General features: G+C 49.8%; 1 protein-coding gene across 1 annotated transcript in view; it reads left to right on the forward strand.

Annotated features, from left to right (window-relative positions):
* SLC43A2 (solute carrier family 43 member 2) overlaps window positions 1–18,726 on the forward strand; it is a 42,695-nt gene that overhangs the window by 15,445 nt on the left and 8,524 nt on the right. Inside the window, exons 4-8 of the mRNA XM_081109547.1 lie at window positions 471–547; window positions 14,887–14,979; window positions 16,357–16,490; window positions 16,573–16,775; window positions 17,262–17,408. Of these exons, the coding sequence (XP_080965673.1) occupies window positions 471–547; window positions 14,887–14,979; window positions 16,357–16,490; window positions 16,573–16,775; window positions 17,262–17,408 (654 nt within the window). The remainder of the gene's footprint in view (window positions 1–470; window positions 548–14,886; window positions 14,980–16,356; window positions 16,491–16,572; window positions 16,776–17,261; window positions 17,409–18,726) is intronic.

The raw sequence follows: 18,726 nt of genomic DNA on the forward strand, positions 1-18,726 counted from the left end.
GCAGGTGAAGCTGTTGCTTCAAGGAAGTTTTGAACAAACACCAAAATAGGCCTTGAGTGTATTTCACCATCTATTGATTTGGGGACACCTGTATTTTTGGTTTCAGTGAAGCTGCTTCTCACTTGCTGCTCAGCTTAATGGAGAACAGAGGGTGGGGACGCGCCTTTTTAAAAGATGTATTTTTATTGATCAGAGAGGAAGGGAAAGAGAGAGAGAGAGAGAGAGAGAGAGAGAGAGAGAGAGATATCACTGTTTGGCTGCCTCCTCACGCCCCACACTGGGGATCGAGCCCACAACCCGGGCTTGTGCCCTTGACCGGAATTGAACCCTGGACCCCTCAGTCGTCAGGCCGACGCTCTATCCACTGAGCCAGACCAGCTAGGGCGGGAGGCCCCTTTTGTAAGAGCCCAAGCCCTGGCCTCCCTGAAGCTCAGCTGCGGTGCCTGATTGTGTGCGTTTGTTTTCCTCAGCTCTCTCTGTGCTCATCTTCATCGCCCTGTCTCTGAATGGCTTTGGCGGGATGTGCATGACCTTCACCTCATTAACAGTGAGTATCCATTTCTTTAAGACCTCAGTTCAGTCACCGCCTTGTGACTTTGAGGCAGCTTTTATTGACTTCAATTTCCTTGTCTTCCACTCGCCTGCGTGTGCCTGGACATCCCAGCACAGAGGGCTGCGGTGAAACGGCTGGAGAGCAAAGCCAGCCAGCGAGGCCTCCGCAGTGGGAGGCGGGGTCCTGCAGCACAGCAGAGCACAGCTCTCAGAGAGGCCATCCCTGCCTGCTGGCCGTGGCTTAGGCACTCAGGAAGCCAGCTTGCTAGCCATGTGTCCAGGGAAGACGGGGGCAGGGAGGAAAAAAGCTACCACCCACTTTCTTTCTCTTATTTTCCATGACAGCCCTGGCAAACAGGGCAACCTAAAAACAAACCTCCCTCGCTCGGAATCTCCCCACCCCTAACCATCGCCTTTGTCCAGAACTGAATGAGAAGCTCAGGGGAGCACACAGACCCCCTCTCCTTGGTTTCTGGGATGCCAGGACACAGAGAACCCCTCTAGGAAAGGAGAGGTTTTCTCGGTTCTGAGCACCCCCTGATCAGTAGCACCAGGGCGCCACGGAAGGTGAGAGAGACTGCAGTAAGGCTCAGGCTGAAGGAAAGAAAGCCAACATGTCCTTCCTGGGAGGAAGAGGGAAGCTCTCTGCAGGCTCGCCCAGTCCGGCAAGGGTGCCTTTCAGAGCTGGCCATTGGGAAAGAAGTGAGAACAACAGGCTCTTCAAAGAGATTTCTGTCCAACAGGAAAGCCCGGCCTGCCTCAGTTTCCCCGAGAAAAAGTTTTTATGATATAATACCTACCATCACCTTTTATAGGATACTCTGGTTTCTGATTTCCCTTTCCACAAAGGAGTCAGGAGTTGGGGGGCCTTGTTTAGCTGTGCAGGACCGGGGTCTGCTGGTCTTCCTGCAAGGAAGCTTGAATAGGTGCTGGCACCTCCGTGACCCCATGTCTGCAGGCTGTGAGCCAGAGGCCACGGGCCCAGTATGTCCTCTGGTCACCCTTCCTACACTTGGCCTTGTTAACTTTACCCTGGTGGGAAGGACCAACTGTCTGGGTCTGGCTCTTGGGAATGGAATATTCAGCGGCATCTCTTTAGGTGAGAAAGGCCATGGCACGGGGCCATGTATGCGGTGTGCTCGGGGAGGGGGTAGAACACACAGGTCCGGGGACTGTGGTTGCCCTGCTCCGGTGGTATGAGAGAGATTGGGTTTGTACCCTTTAGTGCATTTTTATTTTGATTTTTTAACCAGGTAGATTAAAGAGAAGAAATATATTCCCTCCCCCCACTCAAATACCCAGAGGTCAGTAAATGTCGAAACTGTAGGAAATCTGTTAGAACTGCCAAATTCCACTAAGTTGTGTAAACTGTGTAACAGGAGTCATGGTTCTGTTTGTTCTTTGACAGCGTGAAAATTATCAACTCTTTCATCAAAAGGAAAATTAAAAACCTGGCAGCACCCCTCATTTTAGTCACTCTATGCCTGTGTCATGGCAGTTCTGCATTTTGGGATAAGAGAAAGAGATGGTCCTTGAACTTGAGGAGTTTATGCTCTGAGATGCAGAAAGATGCTTTTCTGTGATGAAGCATAAGAGAAATGGATAAAAACCACCATGCCACGAATCCTCTCTAAGAAAGCCTTTACAATGAACTTGTAGTTGTCTAAGAAAACTTTAGGAGGTTAGTAAGCTCATAAAGATCTGTTTTCTTTTTTAAATTATAAAACAAACATGTTCTTATTTTTAAAAGTTAATATTTTCTAAGTATAAACTATAGACTGTAAAATTTTATAAGCCCTGCTTTATCATTTTAGAATGTATCCCTTAAGTATTTAAAAAGAATCCGCAGATACCAATGTTATTCTTTTTTAAAAAGAAATACTGTTGCCCTAACCGGTTTGGCTCAGTGGATAGAGCATTGGCCTGCGGACTGAAGGGTCCCAGGTTCGATTCCAGTCAAGGGCATGTACCTTGGTTGCGGGCACATCCCCAGTGGGGGGTGTGCAGGAGGCAGCTGATGGATGTTTCTCTTCCATCGATGTTTCTAACTCTCTGTCCCTCTCCCTTCTTCTCTGTAAAAAATCAATAAAATGTACATTAAAGAAATAAAAAGAAATACTGTTATAACTTGCCCTTTCCTTTTTCTTTTTCTTTTTTAAATATATTTCTTTATTGATTTCAGAGAGGAAGGAAGAGGGAGAGAGAGATAGAAACATCAATGATGAGAGAGAATCATTGATTGGCTGCCTCTTGCACGCCCCTGACTGGGGGTCCAGCCCGCAACCCAGGCATGTGCCCTTGGCCAGAATTGATCCTGGGACCCTTTAGTCCAAAGGCCAACGCTCTATCCATTGAACCAGACCGGCTAGGCCAGGGGTGGGCAAACTTTTTGACTCGAGGGCCACAATGGGTTCTTAAACTGGACCCACGGGGTCACGGAGGTGCCAGCACCTATTCAAGCTTCCTTGCAGACCAAGGAAGACCAGCAGACCCCGGTCCCGCACAGCTAAACAAGGGCCCCGAAACTCCTGACTCCTTTGTGGAAAGAGAAATCAGAAACCATGCCGAAACCGGTTTGGCTCAGTGGATAGAGCGTCGGCCTGCGGACTGAAAGGTCCCAGGTTCGATTCCGGTCAGGGGCATGTACCTGGGTTGCGAGCATATCCCCAGTGGGAGATGTGCGGGAGGCAGCTGATCGATGTTTCTCTCTCATCGATGTTTCTAACTCTCTATCTCTCTCCCTTCCTCTCTGTAAAAAATCAATAAAATATATTAAAAAAAAAAAAAAGAAATCAGAAACCAGAGTATCCCACAAAAGGTGATGGTAGGTATTAATTCAAATTCAAAGTAAACATCATTACATAAAAGGGTACGGTCTTTTTTTTTTTTTTAGTTTTATTCATTTCAAACGGCCGGATCCGGCCCGCGGGCCGTAGTTTGCCCATGGCTGGGCTAGGGCTTTCTTTTTAAAAAAAATATATTTTTATTGATTTCAGAGAGGAAGGGAGAGGGAGATAGAAACATCAATGTTAAAAGAGAATCATTGATTGGCTGCCTCCTGCACTCCCCGCCCCGGGCACTGAGCCTGCAACTTAGGCATGTGCCCTGACCGGGAATCGAACCGTGACTTCCTGGTTCATAGGTTGATGCTCAACCATCGAGCCGCACTGGCCAGGCACAACTTGCCCTTTTCACTTAACAATGTATTTTTTTACATCTTTTCCTGCCAGTGCTTAGAAATCTACCTTATTATTTTAAGCTCTTGAGACCTACCTCATTATTAAAGAGTCCCATGTAATTCTAGAATACGGATATACCGTAATTTATTTAACCAGCTTCCTACTAATGGACACTTGGGGTTGTTTCCAATTTTTCTGATTTATGATGCTGCTGAAGTGAACGTTCCTGTACATATATTTCTGTAAAATATGTTCCTGGAAGTGGGATTGCTGGGCCGCAGATCAGTGTGTTTGAAATGTTAACGGATACTGTCACGTGGTCTTTCCAAAAGCTTATACTGTCTGTACATGATGCCATCCTACCCTCGCATATGAGAGTGCCTTTTCTCCACACCCCTTCCAGTACCCTGTCACTAATCTTTCAAACACTAGCCCATCTGATCTGGTAAAACATGATATTCCATGATTTAAAATTTCTTTTCTTTAATGGTTGGTAAGACGGAGCATCTTTTTACCTCTTATTTGTGGTGGTTTGTATTCTGTGAAGTGCTGCTTTGTGGCATTTGTCTATTTTTCTACAGGATTACCTTTCATATGCAAAGCAATGAGCTCTTTCTGAGTGAGCAAGGGGTCTTACCCAGGGTTTTCAGGCTTCTGTTGGCCTGTGAATAAGCCTGAGGAGGGCTGTGCTCTCCCTTGAGATGATATGCAAACCGAGTGTGTTCACGCTCCGCAGGTGCATTTTTCTGCGGAGGGTCCATTGCTTTCAGCAACCTCTAGGTCTCTGGAGGCCAAACGCACACAGCAGGGGTGTTCCTGTCAGCGTCACCCTTCCACTGGGAGGTAAAAGGCCACACAGGCCAGAGAGTGCCCAGGCAAGAAAACCATCTGATCGGCACTTACTAGTAAAGTGTTTGGATAGCAGGGGCCTACGTAAGGAGGGCTAGTGGCTGGTCCTCTGAGGTCCCCGGTCTTGGGTCTAGAACACACAGACCAGCACACTGCGACCCCAGGCCAGATGGAGGCCACTCCAGGGAAGTGGGTGCTGTGAGCAGTTTTATGGGTACACAGCCACGCCCACATCTCTTTGGTGCGGTGGCTGCAGAATGAAGTAGTTGTACAGAGACTATATGGCCTGTAAAACCGAAAATATTTTCTGTCTGGCCTTTTACAGAAAAAGTTTGATTTGAGAGGCACCAAGAAGCTGCTTAATCACTATCTTCTGTGGGAAGGGGGGGAGGGGGCTGACACACCTCTCGCCCCACATCCCGCTGACCCTGCCCACTTCTAGTTACACAGGCCAACTCCCTAAGCACTTTTCCTGAAGTGCTTTTTTGTTTTGTTTTGTTAATTCTCACCTGAGGATATTTTTTCCATTGATTTTTAGAAAGAGTGGAAAGGAGGGGAGAGAGAGAGAGTGAAACATCAGTGTGAGAGAGACCCATAGATTGGTTGCCTCCTGCACATGCCGACGAGGGCTGGGGATCAAACTTGTTTTTCTGTTTTTTGTTTTTTCTGAAGCGCTTTTTAAGTCCTCTCCTTCCCCTCCACGGCTGCTCCTGGCCTGAGGCTTCTCCGTGGGCATCCTTCTGTCTCCTGAGGCCTCAGATGAGGGCTCCCAATGGCTGCTCCTCCTCCAGAGCAGACCCTGAAAGGGGGCTGAGCAGCAGGTCAGCAGGGGCAGGCCTGGAGCTCTTGGGCAGTGAGCCAGGGCAGGCCGCAGCTTCTGCTGAGCGGAGCTGAGTCTCGTCCTGACACAGCCCAGGCCTTTAAAAAGCAGAACTGTCGGGAGCAGTTCCCAAGATGCCGAGCCAGCAGCACATGGCACTTTCTGTTTGTGTCTCCCACCCATACTCTAATTTGGGGGACAAAGGAGTCTTCAGGGTCGCCTTTAGGAGCATCTGAATCAAGTCTCTTACAGCTGCGGTGGGGTCGTGGATCATTGCTCCATGATAACCTGGGAATTGGGGGGGATGTGTTGTCATGGAAACCTTATTTTGGGGACTTTCTGAGTCCCAGTGGGTTTAGTGTTGCATGGGTTGTGGTTTAAAGATGTACAGGCCCTGTAAGCTGTTACCTCGATTGGTGGAGAGGGGCCCCAAATTGGCAAAATGGCCTTTCCCCACAGGCCAGGATGGGTTGGCAGATAGCCCCCCTTCACAGAGCCCAAGCGGTCTGCTGATGGGCGATCCTTCCCTGTGCGGGGGTGGGGGGACTCAGAGGGCCAGGGGGATCCATACCAGGGGGCTGCCTGACGGCCAGCACTGGCCTCCCAGGTCCCTGCAGCAGAGGGTGATGTCCTTAGGGGAGGGTGCCAGGTCGTTCGAGGGGTGCAGAGCACTCCCCAGGTGCCGAGCCTCATCCTCCCGCCCCCTGCCCCCACCTGGACAGCACACTTTGGTCTGTTTGCTCAGTGCTTTGCATTTGTACAACCCTTTAACTCGCTTCATCGGCCGGAGCACAAATACCAGCCAGGGCTGAGCCGGCGTCTTTGGGTCGCCACCCCACAATCCAGGGCCTGGGTTGCTTAGAGATGGGAGCAGATGCAGCCAACATTGTGGACATGTCTTTTACACTTCATTACTCTGACCCCTGTCCGTGTGTGGGCAGGACGGGGAGTTCTGAGCTGAAGCCCTCACAGAAAAGTGATTACAAAACGTTGCCAGGCTCCTTGATGAAAAATTTCTCTGTGGGCTTTCCCTATTGGATTCAGTGAAGTCTGACTTTGAACCTGAGGAAGAATGATCCCGTGGTAGTGGGGATCTGGGTCTGAAGGAAACAGAATAAACATCCCTCTGGCAACACCTGAGAGGAGAGGAGGGAAGGACTGGGATGCAGCCATGAAGCAGGTGTCCCGTGAGGGGCTGGAGGTTAGCATTCTGCTCAGCTGACCTGTTTCTACGGGACTCGGTCAGCTCGGTCAGCTCTCCGGGAGCCCAGGGCCAGGTGAGCAGGACTCGCCCGTTCTCCCTCTCCGTTTCTGTTCTGTGCCTTGTGAACCCAAAGCAGTCAGCTGATCGCCTCTGGCCTGGGAAAAATTCACCATCGAGGCTTCCGCATTGTGAACTTGCTTCAGCATGTGACAAGTTCAGGGGTGGACAGAAAGTGTAGTGGGCGCACCGGCAGGGCTGGACCTGGCTGGGAAGGCAGATGAGGTGGCCGGGGGCGTGGAGGCCCTCCTCCCACCCTTCAGCAGTGAAGCGGAAAGGTGACCACAGGGCCTGCTCCTGACATTAAGTGCTTGGAGCTGCCGGGTGGTTTGGGGTTAGGAAATAGCTCGGCTTTGCTGAGTCTGCTTGTCTAGACTGGCACCTGGATCCTGGCCTGTACAGGTTGTACGGAGCTCTGGGTGTGTACACCAGCCACTTGAGGACAAGGCTCACCTCTGGAAGGGGCCTGAGGGCCAGCATGCCAGCCTCCACCCAGGCTGCACGTGGCAGCTCCCCAAGGGCCAGGGCGTGCCCCCAGCTGGTGGGCTCGGGAAGCCACAAATGTGGGAAGTCAGTGTCAGGTGGCTACACAGGGCCCTTCTGTCCCTGCCTACCAGCAACCCCAAGGGCTGTCTTGGGGGCCCCTGGGTGGAGAGACATCTTAGAGGATCTTCTAGGGAAGACAGCCCATCCTCACCGCCCTGCAGCCTCGGCCTCTGGGGACTCTCATCTAGTAGCCTTGCTCTGTGGCCAGAAATCCAGGGGAGGGGCCGCCTGCAGCTGCTGTTTTCCCCTCTGGGAAGGTCACACAGCTCAGGCCTGTTTCCCGGGCAGCTGAGGGGCTGAGAGAATGAGTCACCAACAGCATCCCCTGGGAGGGAGCAGGCCGGCGTGGAGGGCCCCCGCAGAGCCCACGGCAGCCCTACCCTCGCAGGCAGGGGTGGTGGTGGAAGCACTCAGAGCTGGGGGACAGGGCCTGCACTCCCCGCACCTGTGAGTGCAGTGAATCCTGAGTCAGGAAACAGCCTCTGTTGAGTGTTTCCCCCGCATCTGTCATTGCAGCACGGCTCCGGCTTCCTTCTTGGCAGCCGAGCTGGCTCTTCCCCTCCACCTGGCCCTTGAGGCCCCCACTAGAGCACTCTGCTCAGGACCCAGCCATCACTCCATCACCAGGCTTCTGAGCAGCCATTATGTGCGGCTGAGGTTGAGCAGAGGCAGAGGAGGGAGAGGAGGAGGAAGGAGAGGCGTGGAGACCAGTGGGAGGAGGAGACTCGGGTGGGAAGATGAAACAGGAGAGTCCACTTGATGGTGTGGCCCAGGACCAGGGAAGGTCAGCCAGGGAAGGTCAGGGGGCGGGGAGGAGCCGATGGGTCTAACTGTTAGACTAACAGGAGGACCAGAGGAAGAGCAGACAGACGCTGAACACGGAACACAGACGCATGAGAGGTGTGAGGGTCTTTGCTTTGGGGCCCAACTGAAGTGTGTACAGAGCAGCCCAACAGTTGTGCACATAAACTTGACCTGCTTTGGATCCCAAATTTGACACTTACCAGCTTGGGGGTGTTCCATGACTTTTCTAATCCTAAAGGCTTTTAACCATTAAGTGAGGTTAAAAAGTGTCACCTGTCCCCATTAAGGTTGTTTGGAGGTTTGTTTTTTAATTTTAAAAATATATATTTTTGCCCTAACCGGTTTGGCTCAGTGGATAGAGCGTCGCCCTGCGGACTGAAGGGTCCCAGGTTCGATTCCGGTCAAGGGCATGTACCTTGGTTGCAGGCACATACTCAGTGGGGGGTGTACAGGAGGCAGCTGATCAATGTTTCTCTCTCATCGATGTTTCTAACTCTCTATCCCTCTCCCCTCCTCTCTGTGAAAAATCAATAAAATATATTTAAAAATATATATATATATATTTTTGTTGATTTCAGAGAGGAAGGGAGGAGAGAGAGAGAGAAACATCAGTGATGAGAATCATTGATCGGCTGCCTCCTGCACGCCCCACACTGGGGGTCGAGCCCTCAACCTGGGCATGTGTCCAAATCGTAACCTCCTGGTTCATGAGTTAATGCTCAACCACTAAGCCACGCCAGCTAGGCCTGTTTGGAGGGTTTTTAAGATAATACATACAGTAGATATTACAAATAGTTGCTATTATAATGATGCGATTATATTATAATAACATATTATTATATTAATATAATCATGCTATATATTATTATATACCACCACTTAATAATAAGGAAAATCCTTTGATCGTGCCGCCCCTGGGCACAACAAATGGGGAGATTTCTGGCAGGCAGGACAGCTTTGGGAGGAAGGGAAGGAAGTGGCTTAAAAGATCACACAATTAGTATTAACATTTAAAAATAATCAGTGTCCACAGGGAAACCCTCTCTTCTGCTGTGCTTGTTATGCTTCTGTGTCCGCGGCTGCCAGGATGTTTATGCTTTGGGTTTCATTGGTCAAGGTCATTCTTGATGTTCTTTTTTTTTTTTTTTTTTTTTTTTTTTTTTTAAATATATTTTATTGATTTTTTACAGAGAGGAAGGGAGAGAGATAGAGAGTTAGAAACATCGATGAGAGAGAAACATCGATCAGCTGCCTCCTGCACATCTCCCACTGGGGATATGCCCGCAACCCAGGCACATGCCCCTGACCGGAATCGAACCTGGGACCCTTCAGTCCGCAGGCCGACGCTCTATCCACTGAGCCAAACCGGTTTCGGCTTGATGTTCTTTTCAGAGAGATTTCACCTGACAGAAATGCTAAAAGCTGAAAAACACTTTGACTTCCTATTTCAGCACTTCTGTTGGTAAAAAAAAAAAAAGCCATGAACTAAGAAATTAAATGGCAAACTAGGAAAACATACCTGCAGTGTATGAATAAACGGTGACTGCCTTATATATAAAGAGCCTAATCAAAATCAATATAAAAATATTAACATCCTTATGGGGAAAAAAGGACAAATGGAGAATATAAATGACTTTTAAAACTAGAAAAACGTTCAAAGTCAGTAATTAAATAAATGTATGTTTTTTAAATTTTAATGTTTTCTTAGTCATGGAAAATTTAAATATATATGGTATTGGAGAGAATAGTACAATGAACCCCACATACCCCTCTTGCAACTTCAACAATTAATCAGCTCATGGCCATTCTTGTTTCATTTCTGCCTCCACCCACCATCCAGGTTACTTAGAAACAAACATCAGTCACTAATTCATTTCATTCATATCCTCAAAGAAATGGATTTTACCACAGCAGGATATTGGTGAAGTGGCAAATATTAAAAATAATGGTAATGAACAATGTTGGACTGGCTACAGTGAAACAGGCACTCTACTATGCTGCTGGTGGGAAAATCGATTGGTATAAGTTTTCTAGAAGGCAATTTGGCACAGAGTATGACAACGGATTCTCTTTCGGGACTTTATCTTAAGGAAATAATAGCTATATGCACATATATTTATCTTCAAAGATGTTCATTTAAGGATGTTCATTGGTTGTTTATGATAAAAATTAAAAAGGCCCTGAGGGCCCGGCTAGTGTGGCTCAGTGGTTGAGCATTGACCTATGAACCCTGAGGTCTTGGTTCGATTCCCGGTCAGGGCACATGCTCAGGTTTCAGGCTCCATCCCAGTGTTGGGTGTGCAGGAGGCAGCCGATCGATGATTCTCTCTCATCATTGATGTTTCTATCTCTCTCTCCCTCTCCCTTCCTCTCTGAAATCAATAAAAATATTTTTAAAAAATAAATAAAAGGCCCTGAGGCCCAACCTCAAAGAAATGCATAAAGTGTGGGCCAGATAGTCATTACAAACTATGTTGAAGATGAATATGAAATTAGGAAACATAATATAGCAAAAAAGAAAAAATTTATAAAACAATATTTAGCATATGATCCCAATTTTGTTATAAAGTTATAGGTATTTATAGGAAAAAAGTTAAAGGGAACTATATCGAGATGGTCACATGGTTATATCAGGGTGTTTTTTATTTTATCCTTTATGTATACTTCGTTTCAGATGTTTTATAGTGGACATGCATTGCTCTTCTAACCAGGAAAAAGAACCATAATTTAAAATACAGGATGTTGATGCTGGGAACACTGGGTGGTATGGTTTGCCCTGAGGCTCTGTGCTCCCCTGGTAATGACCCTGCTGACCAGAATAACATGTTGGGGAGAAGAATTTTCTTGGTGTTGCTGAGAATGTCCTAGGCCAGGAGAAGCAGGGCAGCGAGGAAGGCAGCTGGAAGGCTACTGCCCTTGTCTAGACATGAGGGTGGGGGTCTCACCCAGGGGCAGGTGGGAAGGCAGCTCTTCTCCCAGCTTTCTGTTCTTCCCTGTCCTGGATCTAGTTGTGGGGAGACGACTCCAGAAGATCAGATCAGAGTTGCATATTGGCCCCAAACCCCTGTTGTTCTGTGGCCTGTAGCCTGGGTTAGGGTTAGGGCACGCTGGAGCTTAAGGACAAAGGGAAGGGGCTAGCTGCCTGCTTCCCTGGAGTATCCCGTAGCCTGTTGAAAAGTTTGAGCTTTGTGCGTAAGGGGGGCGCCAACAACAGTGTCCCCCTGGCCTGGCTCTGCACCAGGTGGCCTTTGCTACACCAGGCGCGTGTCCTCCATTTGCTCTTCTGGTGGATTCTGAGCCCTCTTGGATCCTTTTCTTCCTTTGCCTGCCCTGGCGGGAGTGGCATTCCAGATGGGAAGAGTTCCCCCCTTCCGGACAAGCAGAACTAGTCTTTGGATTCTCCCTGGGGCTGATACGGCCCCGGATGCCTCCCCTCCACGCTGCCTGGCTGGAGTAGTCAGCATGGAGAAGCCAAACTATGTGAGCCAGGAACTGAGGCATGTCCTCTGAATCACAGCATACCTGGGGGGCATGTGTGCACAGAGTCAGATCGGGTGCCATAGTGCTCCCCCGGGTGTGCCTAGGCACTCACGAGCACATCACATTTCCTCTGTCTCCTGTTGGGAGATTTCCACCTGCCCCTTGTTCTCCTCTGACGCTCGCTGAGAAGCCCGAGTGGACAGGGGATCCCCTCTGTGCGGGGCTGGAAGAAGAGCTCTTTGTGTGCTGGGAACTCTGGGGAGCCTGGATAGCCTACGTGGCCTCATGTCATATGCTATAGACTTATTCGTGTTCCTTTTTTTTTTTCTTTTAAGACTTTTTAGTGATTTTTAGAGAGAGAGGAAGGGAGAGGGAGAGAGAGAAAGAGAAACATTGATGTGAAAGAGGAACATTGACCGGCTGCCTCCTGCACACTCCCTACAGGGGAATCAAGTCCCCAACTTGGGCACGACCCGGACTGGGCATCGAACCAGCAACCTTTCTGTGCAAAGGACGACGCCCAACCAACTGAGCACCACACCTGCCAGGGCTCGTGTTCCTTTTTAATTCTGGGATCCGAAACATTTGAATTCCTTATTCATGTGTGTGTGTTTTTAACAGTAATAGAGACATAATTCATATACCATGTAATTCACCTCAAGTATACAACTCACTGGTTTTTATTGTATTCACAGTTGTGTAGTTATCAGCATAATTAATTATATTGCCCCAAATGGAAATCCGGTACCCATTAGCATTTCCTCCCAGCTTCCTCTACGCCAGCCCTAGGCAACCACCGATCTATTCTCTGTCTCCAGGGATTTGCCTTGCCTGGACTTTCCATATAAATGCAATCATACAACATGTGTTCTTTTGTGACTGGTTTATTTTCACCACATATGTTTTCGTAAGGTTCATCCATGTTGTACTATGAGTTAGTACTTCATTTCTTCTTATGGCTGGCTAATATGCTCTTGTGTGGATATACCACACTTTGTTTACCCATTCATTCATTGATGGACATTGAGATTGTTTCCACTTTTGGGATATTATGAATAAGGCTGCTCTAAGCATTCCTGTGCAAGTTTCTGTGTGGCTATTGTTTAATTTCTCTTGGATGTCTACCTAGGAGTGAAATGATAACTCTGTTTAACTGTTGGAGGTACTGCCAAACTATTTTCCAGAGTGGTTGCACCAGTCTACATTTCCACCAGAAGTGTGAGGGCTCCGGTTCCTCTGGATCTTCACAACAATTGTTAATTAGCTAGTTTCTTTTTGTAGCTACACTAGAGGGCATGAATTAGTATCTCGTTGTGGTTCGGATTCCTATTTCCCCTATGATTGATGACATTGAGTATATCTTCATGAGCTTATTATCTATTTGTATATTTTTTGGAGAAATGTCTATTCAGATCTTTTGTCCATTTTAAAAATAGGTTATTTATCTTTTTGTGATTGAGTTGTAGGAGTTCTTTATATTTTCTAGATACAAGTCCCTTATCAGATACGGGATTCGTAAAAATTTTCTTTTCTGTGCATTGTTTTTTCACCTTCTTGATGGTGTCCTTTAAAGCACAAAAGTTCTTAGTTTTTAGATTTCATTTTTTTCCCCAACATCAGAATTTATTTAAAACTTATTTTCAGCCAGACCCGTTTGGCTCAGTGGATAGAGCGTTGGCCTGCGGACTGAAGGGTCCCAGGTTCGATTCCGGTCAAGGGCATGTACCTTGGTTGCGGGCACATCCCCAGTAGGAGGTGTGCAGGAGGTGGCTGGTCGATGCTTCTCTCTCATCGATGTTTCTAACTCTCTATCCCTCTCCCTTCCTCTCTGTAAAAAATCAATAAAATATATTTTAAAAAACCAAAACAAAAAACTTATTTTCAGCCCGACTGGCGTGCCTCAGTGGTTAAGCGTGTGGACCTATGAACCAGGAGGTCACGGTTTGATTCCTGGTCAGGGCACATGCCGGGGTTGTGGGCTCAATCCCACAACCAGTGTGGGGCATGCATGAGGCAGCCAATCAATGATTCTCTCTCATCATTGATGTTTCTATCTCTCCTTCTCCCTTCCTCTCTGAAATCAATAAAAAAAACAAAACTTATTTTAAAAAATGCTATTGCCCTTATAATGGTCTATCTCAGAAACCAGATCTATATTAACATTTTTCAACAGAAATTCAGGTTAGGAATAGGATCATAATAGATATGAAGCACAAAGTTTTTACTTTAGATTGATGCCACTTACTTGCTTTTTTCCTGTTTTATTGAGACATAGTTACATATAGCATTGTATTAGTGTAAAGCATGATGATTTGGTATATGCCCTATTCATTGTAATTGTGGGCAACATGGCAGAAATGATGAGGCCAAGTTCAAACTGCTTGTGTTCAGCAACAGTGGATTAGCTTGCAAGCCATCATGTTTACTAAAACCCCCAAATGATTGCAGACAAGTGGGGGAGGGGAACATATAAATAGTATGAAACAGGCTGGCATAGCTTCCAGAGAGGGGTCCTCAGTGCGAGGCCACTGTGGGTGTGGGTGGAACCTCCTGGAGGTTCCAGAGAGAAGCAGTGACGGGCTGTTTTGGAGTGGGGGGTGGAGGATGTGTGCTTTGCCTCAGGTCTGAATCCGTGACTGCATTACCCTATTTTATCATGCCTGGATTTGTGTGGAATCGCTGAGGGTTCTAGCTTTGAAGTTATGTCAGATGAGCCCAGAATAAACTTATGTGTGATGCAAGAGTGGCCTCACTGGGAGGAGAGCCTGAGCATGTTTAGCCACCGGCCTTCTCAGGTGATGACTTCTGGGGCCGTGGAAAGGGAAAGCCCTCCTTGCCCTTAGAAATTCAGAAGCAGAAATCCCAGGCCGGTGCCCTTGTCAGCGCTGAGGGAACTGTAGAATTTTGATTGACACCTTGCAGAAATCTACTCTCTCAGACTGAAAGCAGCTTTTGCTGACATCTGGTCCTTCTGGGACGCTGATATTTTTATTTATAAAAATGACACTCTTGTCCCCAAATAGATTCTTATTTTTAACTGACTTGCTCCCTTTGAGGGATGCCTGTCTCCCAGCTTGGCTCGCTTGCATCTCCGTGTCATCCTGTAAAGACAAGAAGGCCCCTGGCCTGTGGCAGCAAAGAGGAGGGACAGGTGCCAGCCAGGAAGTCCAGCAGCTCTGTCCTTGCAGGTGGGGTCCGAATTCTGCATTGCACTCCTCTGCCCTTATCAGCCTCAGGCCAGGAAGGAAAAACTTTCCATTCCCAGTAATTACCTGTGAATTAAGGGAGGAGAGCAGATAAGAACAAGTGCCTCATGAGCCTGATCCTCTCTTCCCCTCCTTCACCCATCCTTTGCCCCTCTCTCAGCTGAAGTTGCCCTTGCTCTTGTCTTACAGCTGCCCAACATGTTTGGTGACCTTCGGTCCACGTTTATTGCCTTGATGATTGGATCCTATGCCTCCTCAGCAGTCACCTTCCCAGGAATCAAGGTGAGGGTGTGGCCAGCTGGTTTCCAGCACACTTATTTAGTGCTAGTGTCTGATCAGAGGCTTCTCTCAAGGCTCCTCAGCCCACTCTGAAGAGGAAAATACTTGTGGGTGCGGGAGGCTGGCCCCCCCACCCCCACCCACACTAGGAGGATGCACCTGGGCACCATGGGAGTCAGAAAAGAAACGCACTTGGCCTGGGGGATGGAAAATTACCACAGGCTGCCTTTGCATTGCTGGGCCAGGGTGCAGAAAGGGGATGGGTGAGTCTGTCCCCGATCCTGAGTCCAGCTCCAGTCTCCCCACCCCCAGGTCTGTTGTTGTTGGGCTGTTACTCGCCATTAGCCATCGCGCTGCTCTGGCCAAGTTGGTTCAGCTGTTTCCCTCCCAGGCAGGATTCTGAGCCCATGGGAGTCACACAGGGTCAGGATGAAGCCGACGCCTCCCAGCCCGTCAGCCCCAGTTCTACTCCAGATCCTGTTGCTCCTACCGGGGCTTCAGAAGGGCTTCTCCCTGCTCTGGCACCAGCACCCAGTAAAATCCCCTGTCCTGGGTGCGTGGGGCCATCAGTGAGGAGAGGTCACAGGTGTGGACTGGTCTCCTGGGAATCAAAGTGCGTGGAGAGCCTCGGGCCAGGCATCCTGTGGCTTTTAGGGAGTCTCACTCCCGAGTGCAGAGAAGCCTGCATGTGCCTCGTCCTCCCGTCTCCGTGCTGAGCTGCTGCTGGTCCCTGCCCAGGGGAGCTGGCAGCTTCTGCCAGGACTCTGGGGACTCTGGGGACTCTGGTCCTGGAAATAACTTGCAGTCATGACAGTTACAGCTAACATGCTGTGCTCAGCAGGCTTCCCCTGCCCCTCTGAGGGTCACACCTGCCTGACCCCACCACAGTACCGTAAGGACACGTGCCAGTCTTGCACCCACTTCTCAGAGGAGGAAAGTGAGACAGCCACCTGTTCATTCCTCGGGTACTTTTCACAACTGTCATGTGTACACTTCGAGGTGCTGGAGAAACACCCGTGGACAAGGCTAACAGGCCCCTGTTCTCAGGGGCTAAACTAACAGTGGACGAGGAAATGAATTGAGACATCAGTATTCTCAGCCAGGGCTGCTCACTGAGAGCCGGTGACATGACAGTGATGGGGGCGGGGGTGTCAGGGAAGGCCTCTCCTAGGAAGTGACACCTGGTCCCAGGTGGAGTCACGGGGGGTTAATGACATGCCAGGGTGAGTTGGGGTACTTAGGATGCAGTATCTGATGACCAGTCACCCAGGTTGACTGGGCTGTGCCCCTCACGCAGCTCGGCACAGATGATCCTGCCCTCTACCCACCTGGCTTCCTGTGCTAACTCTGCCCCTGCCCCCGCCCCGTTGTGCCTTTCAGGTCATCTACGACTTTGGTGTCTCCTTCATCATCATCCTCGTGGTCTGGGCCGGCTGCTCCGGGCTGGTCTTCCTCAACTGCTTCTTTAACTGGCCTCTGGAGCCCTTCCCAGGGCCAGAGGACATGGACTACTCGTAAGTAGATGTGCTGTCTGTCCCCAGCCCCACCCCAGTTTGGCCCCGGGCGGCACTGACAGACACTTCCTGTGGCCTCCAGGGTGAAGATCAAGTTCAGTTGGCTGGGCTTTGACCACAAGATCACAGGGAAGCAGTTCTACAAGCAGGTGACCACAGTGGGGCGCCGCCTCAGCGTGGGCAGCTCCATGCGGAGCAACAAGGAGCAGGCGGCACTGCAGGAGGGCCACAAGCTCTGCCTGTCCACCGTCGACCTGGAGGTGAAGTGCAAGCCAGATGCCGCAGGTACCCGCCGGGGCCCTCGCCTTCCTGACACGTGGCAGGGCACCCGCACTCACACCCACACTCACACTCACACCCCCAGCCCAGGAAGGGGCGGCCAGTCTGGATCTGGAAGCCCTGGCCCCAGAGGCCCAACCGGCTGAGGACTTTGTGGGTCTCATCTCACTTAATTCCCACTTCACCCCGGAAGGGCAGGCAGCACCATCCACCCTGGTGTACGGATGAGCAAATATCAGTCACTACTTCATTTCATTCATATACTCAGAGAGGGTGAGGGATGCAGCCAGCTTGCTTTACACAGCTAGGTGGCCACACTCTAGTTCCCCCACCTTTAACCTCACCGGCCCATCCTCGCATCCGGCCTGGAATGATTTGGTCAGAAAATCGGCCTCCCCTCCCCACACGGGGCCCCTGAATGACAGGTGGGCTGTGGGCCACGGAGATCTGGGCCCCGGTTATCCCTGAACCCCTGTGGCCTTCTCCCCACAGCGGCCCCCTCCTTCATGCAAAGCATATTCAGCCCCATCCTGCTGCTCAGCCTCGTCACCATGTGCGTCACGCAGCTGCGGCTCATCTTCTACATGGGCGCCATGAACAGCATCCTCAAGTTCCTGGTCAGCGGTGACCAGGACAAAGGTAGGTGGTCCTGGACCTCGGTGCACAGCCCCATAAGAGGGCCCCGCCCCAACTGGTGGTCACTCCTGCCACCTGAGGTTGAGCCCACTGCCCGGCCAGCTGGACGGGATTAGGCCGGGCCGGGAAATGACAGCGCCCGAGTGACCCCTTGCTGGTCAGAGCCATTTCATCGCAGTCCCGTTAGAGATTCCCGGTTTAGGAGGGGCGGGGGGAGGACTAGAATAACTGTGTATCTGGGGTGTGAGGTGTATGTTTTCATCGCCCGAGGAGCTGGTTGACGTGTCTGTGAATGAAAACGTTACTGGGAACTGAGTGCCTGAGAACCTGATGAAAGATAGCCAAGCCAACCCAATGCCAAGAGTCCCCTGGGAAACCGCAGTGTTGGGGTGTGGAGCACGTGTTGGGGTGACAAGTGGGGCTCAGGCGGCTCGGCTGGAGCCTGGGGCACTGGGGCCCGCAGCGGGATCAGCGCCCTGGGCTGGCAGTGCGGCCCGTGGAGCTTCCTCACATGTGTGCTCCGGTCCAGACTTGCTCCGGCTGGTAAACAACACTGAGAACCCACACACTCCTTTCCCAAAGCAGCACAGAAGGTCCGCAGCGGATTAGAGGTCTCGGTGCCACAAAGAAAGTCAGCACCTCCTCAGGGCTGAGCTGAGTCAGCTTTAGTCATCCCTGAGCGGGACAAACACATTTGGTAAATGCTTTTTTTATTGGCAACATCATGGGTGTGCAGCTTTTTGTTAGTTTAATTGTTTTTCCCTAGGGACTGTAAGGAATCAAACACAAATACGGTTTGTAAAAGGGACGAGAAACCCAGCCTGCACAATGGGAAGGATGACGAAGGCACCCGATAACACTGCTTCCACTGTGCCCATGGGCATCCGTGGAGAAGCAGTCACGTGCCCTTGCACAGTGTCATGATGAATGCTGACATAGGAAAGGCCCTGTTTTTTACAGGAAAAATGACTGATTTAGCTTTGTTGAGTCCAGTGACGTTTCCCCAGATTCCTACCACAGGAGCGGTTTCATTATGTAACACTCGTTAAAATCTGTGGACTGAACTTCAGGGAAAGCTGATCTGTTATGTCTCAACACCCTCTCTGTAACTCTCAGGCCCAGGGCGGTGGAGACCCCAGCGTGTACAGAGAAGGGTCCTCAGTGGCCCTTAGAAGGCAAATCTGCCTGCTGCTGAGTCAAATCTCTGAGAAATCCTTCGCTGCTCAAGAGGAATTCTTTTCCAACTGTTTCCCACATTCAAAAAGTCAGTTTCAAGAAGTAGAGGAAGTTGGGCCAGGAAATTCTATCTGCAGCTGACAGG

This window comes from Myotis nattereri (assembly GCF_964212035.1).
Source record: "Myotis nattereri genome assembly, chromosome: 16".
In the NCBI taxonomy this organism is placed as follows: domain Eukaryota; kingdom Metazoa; phylum Chordata; class Mammalia; order Chiroptera; family Vespertilionidae; genus Myotis; species Myotis nattereri.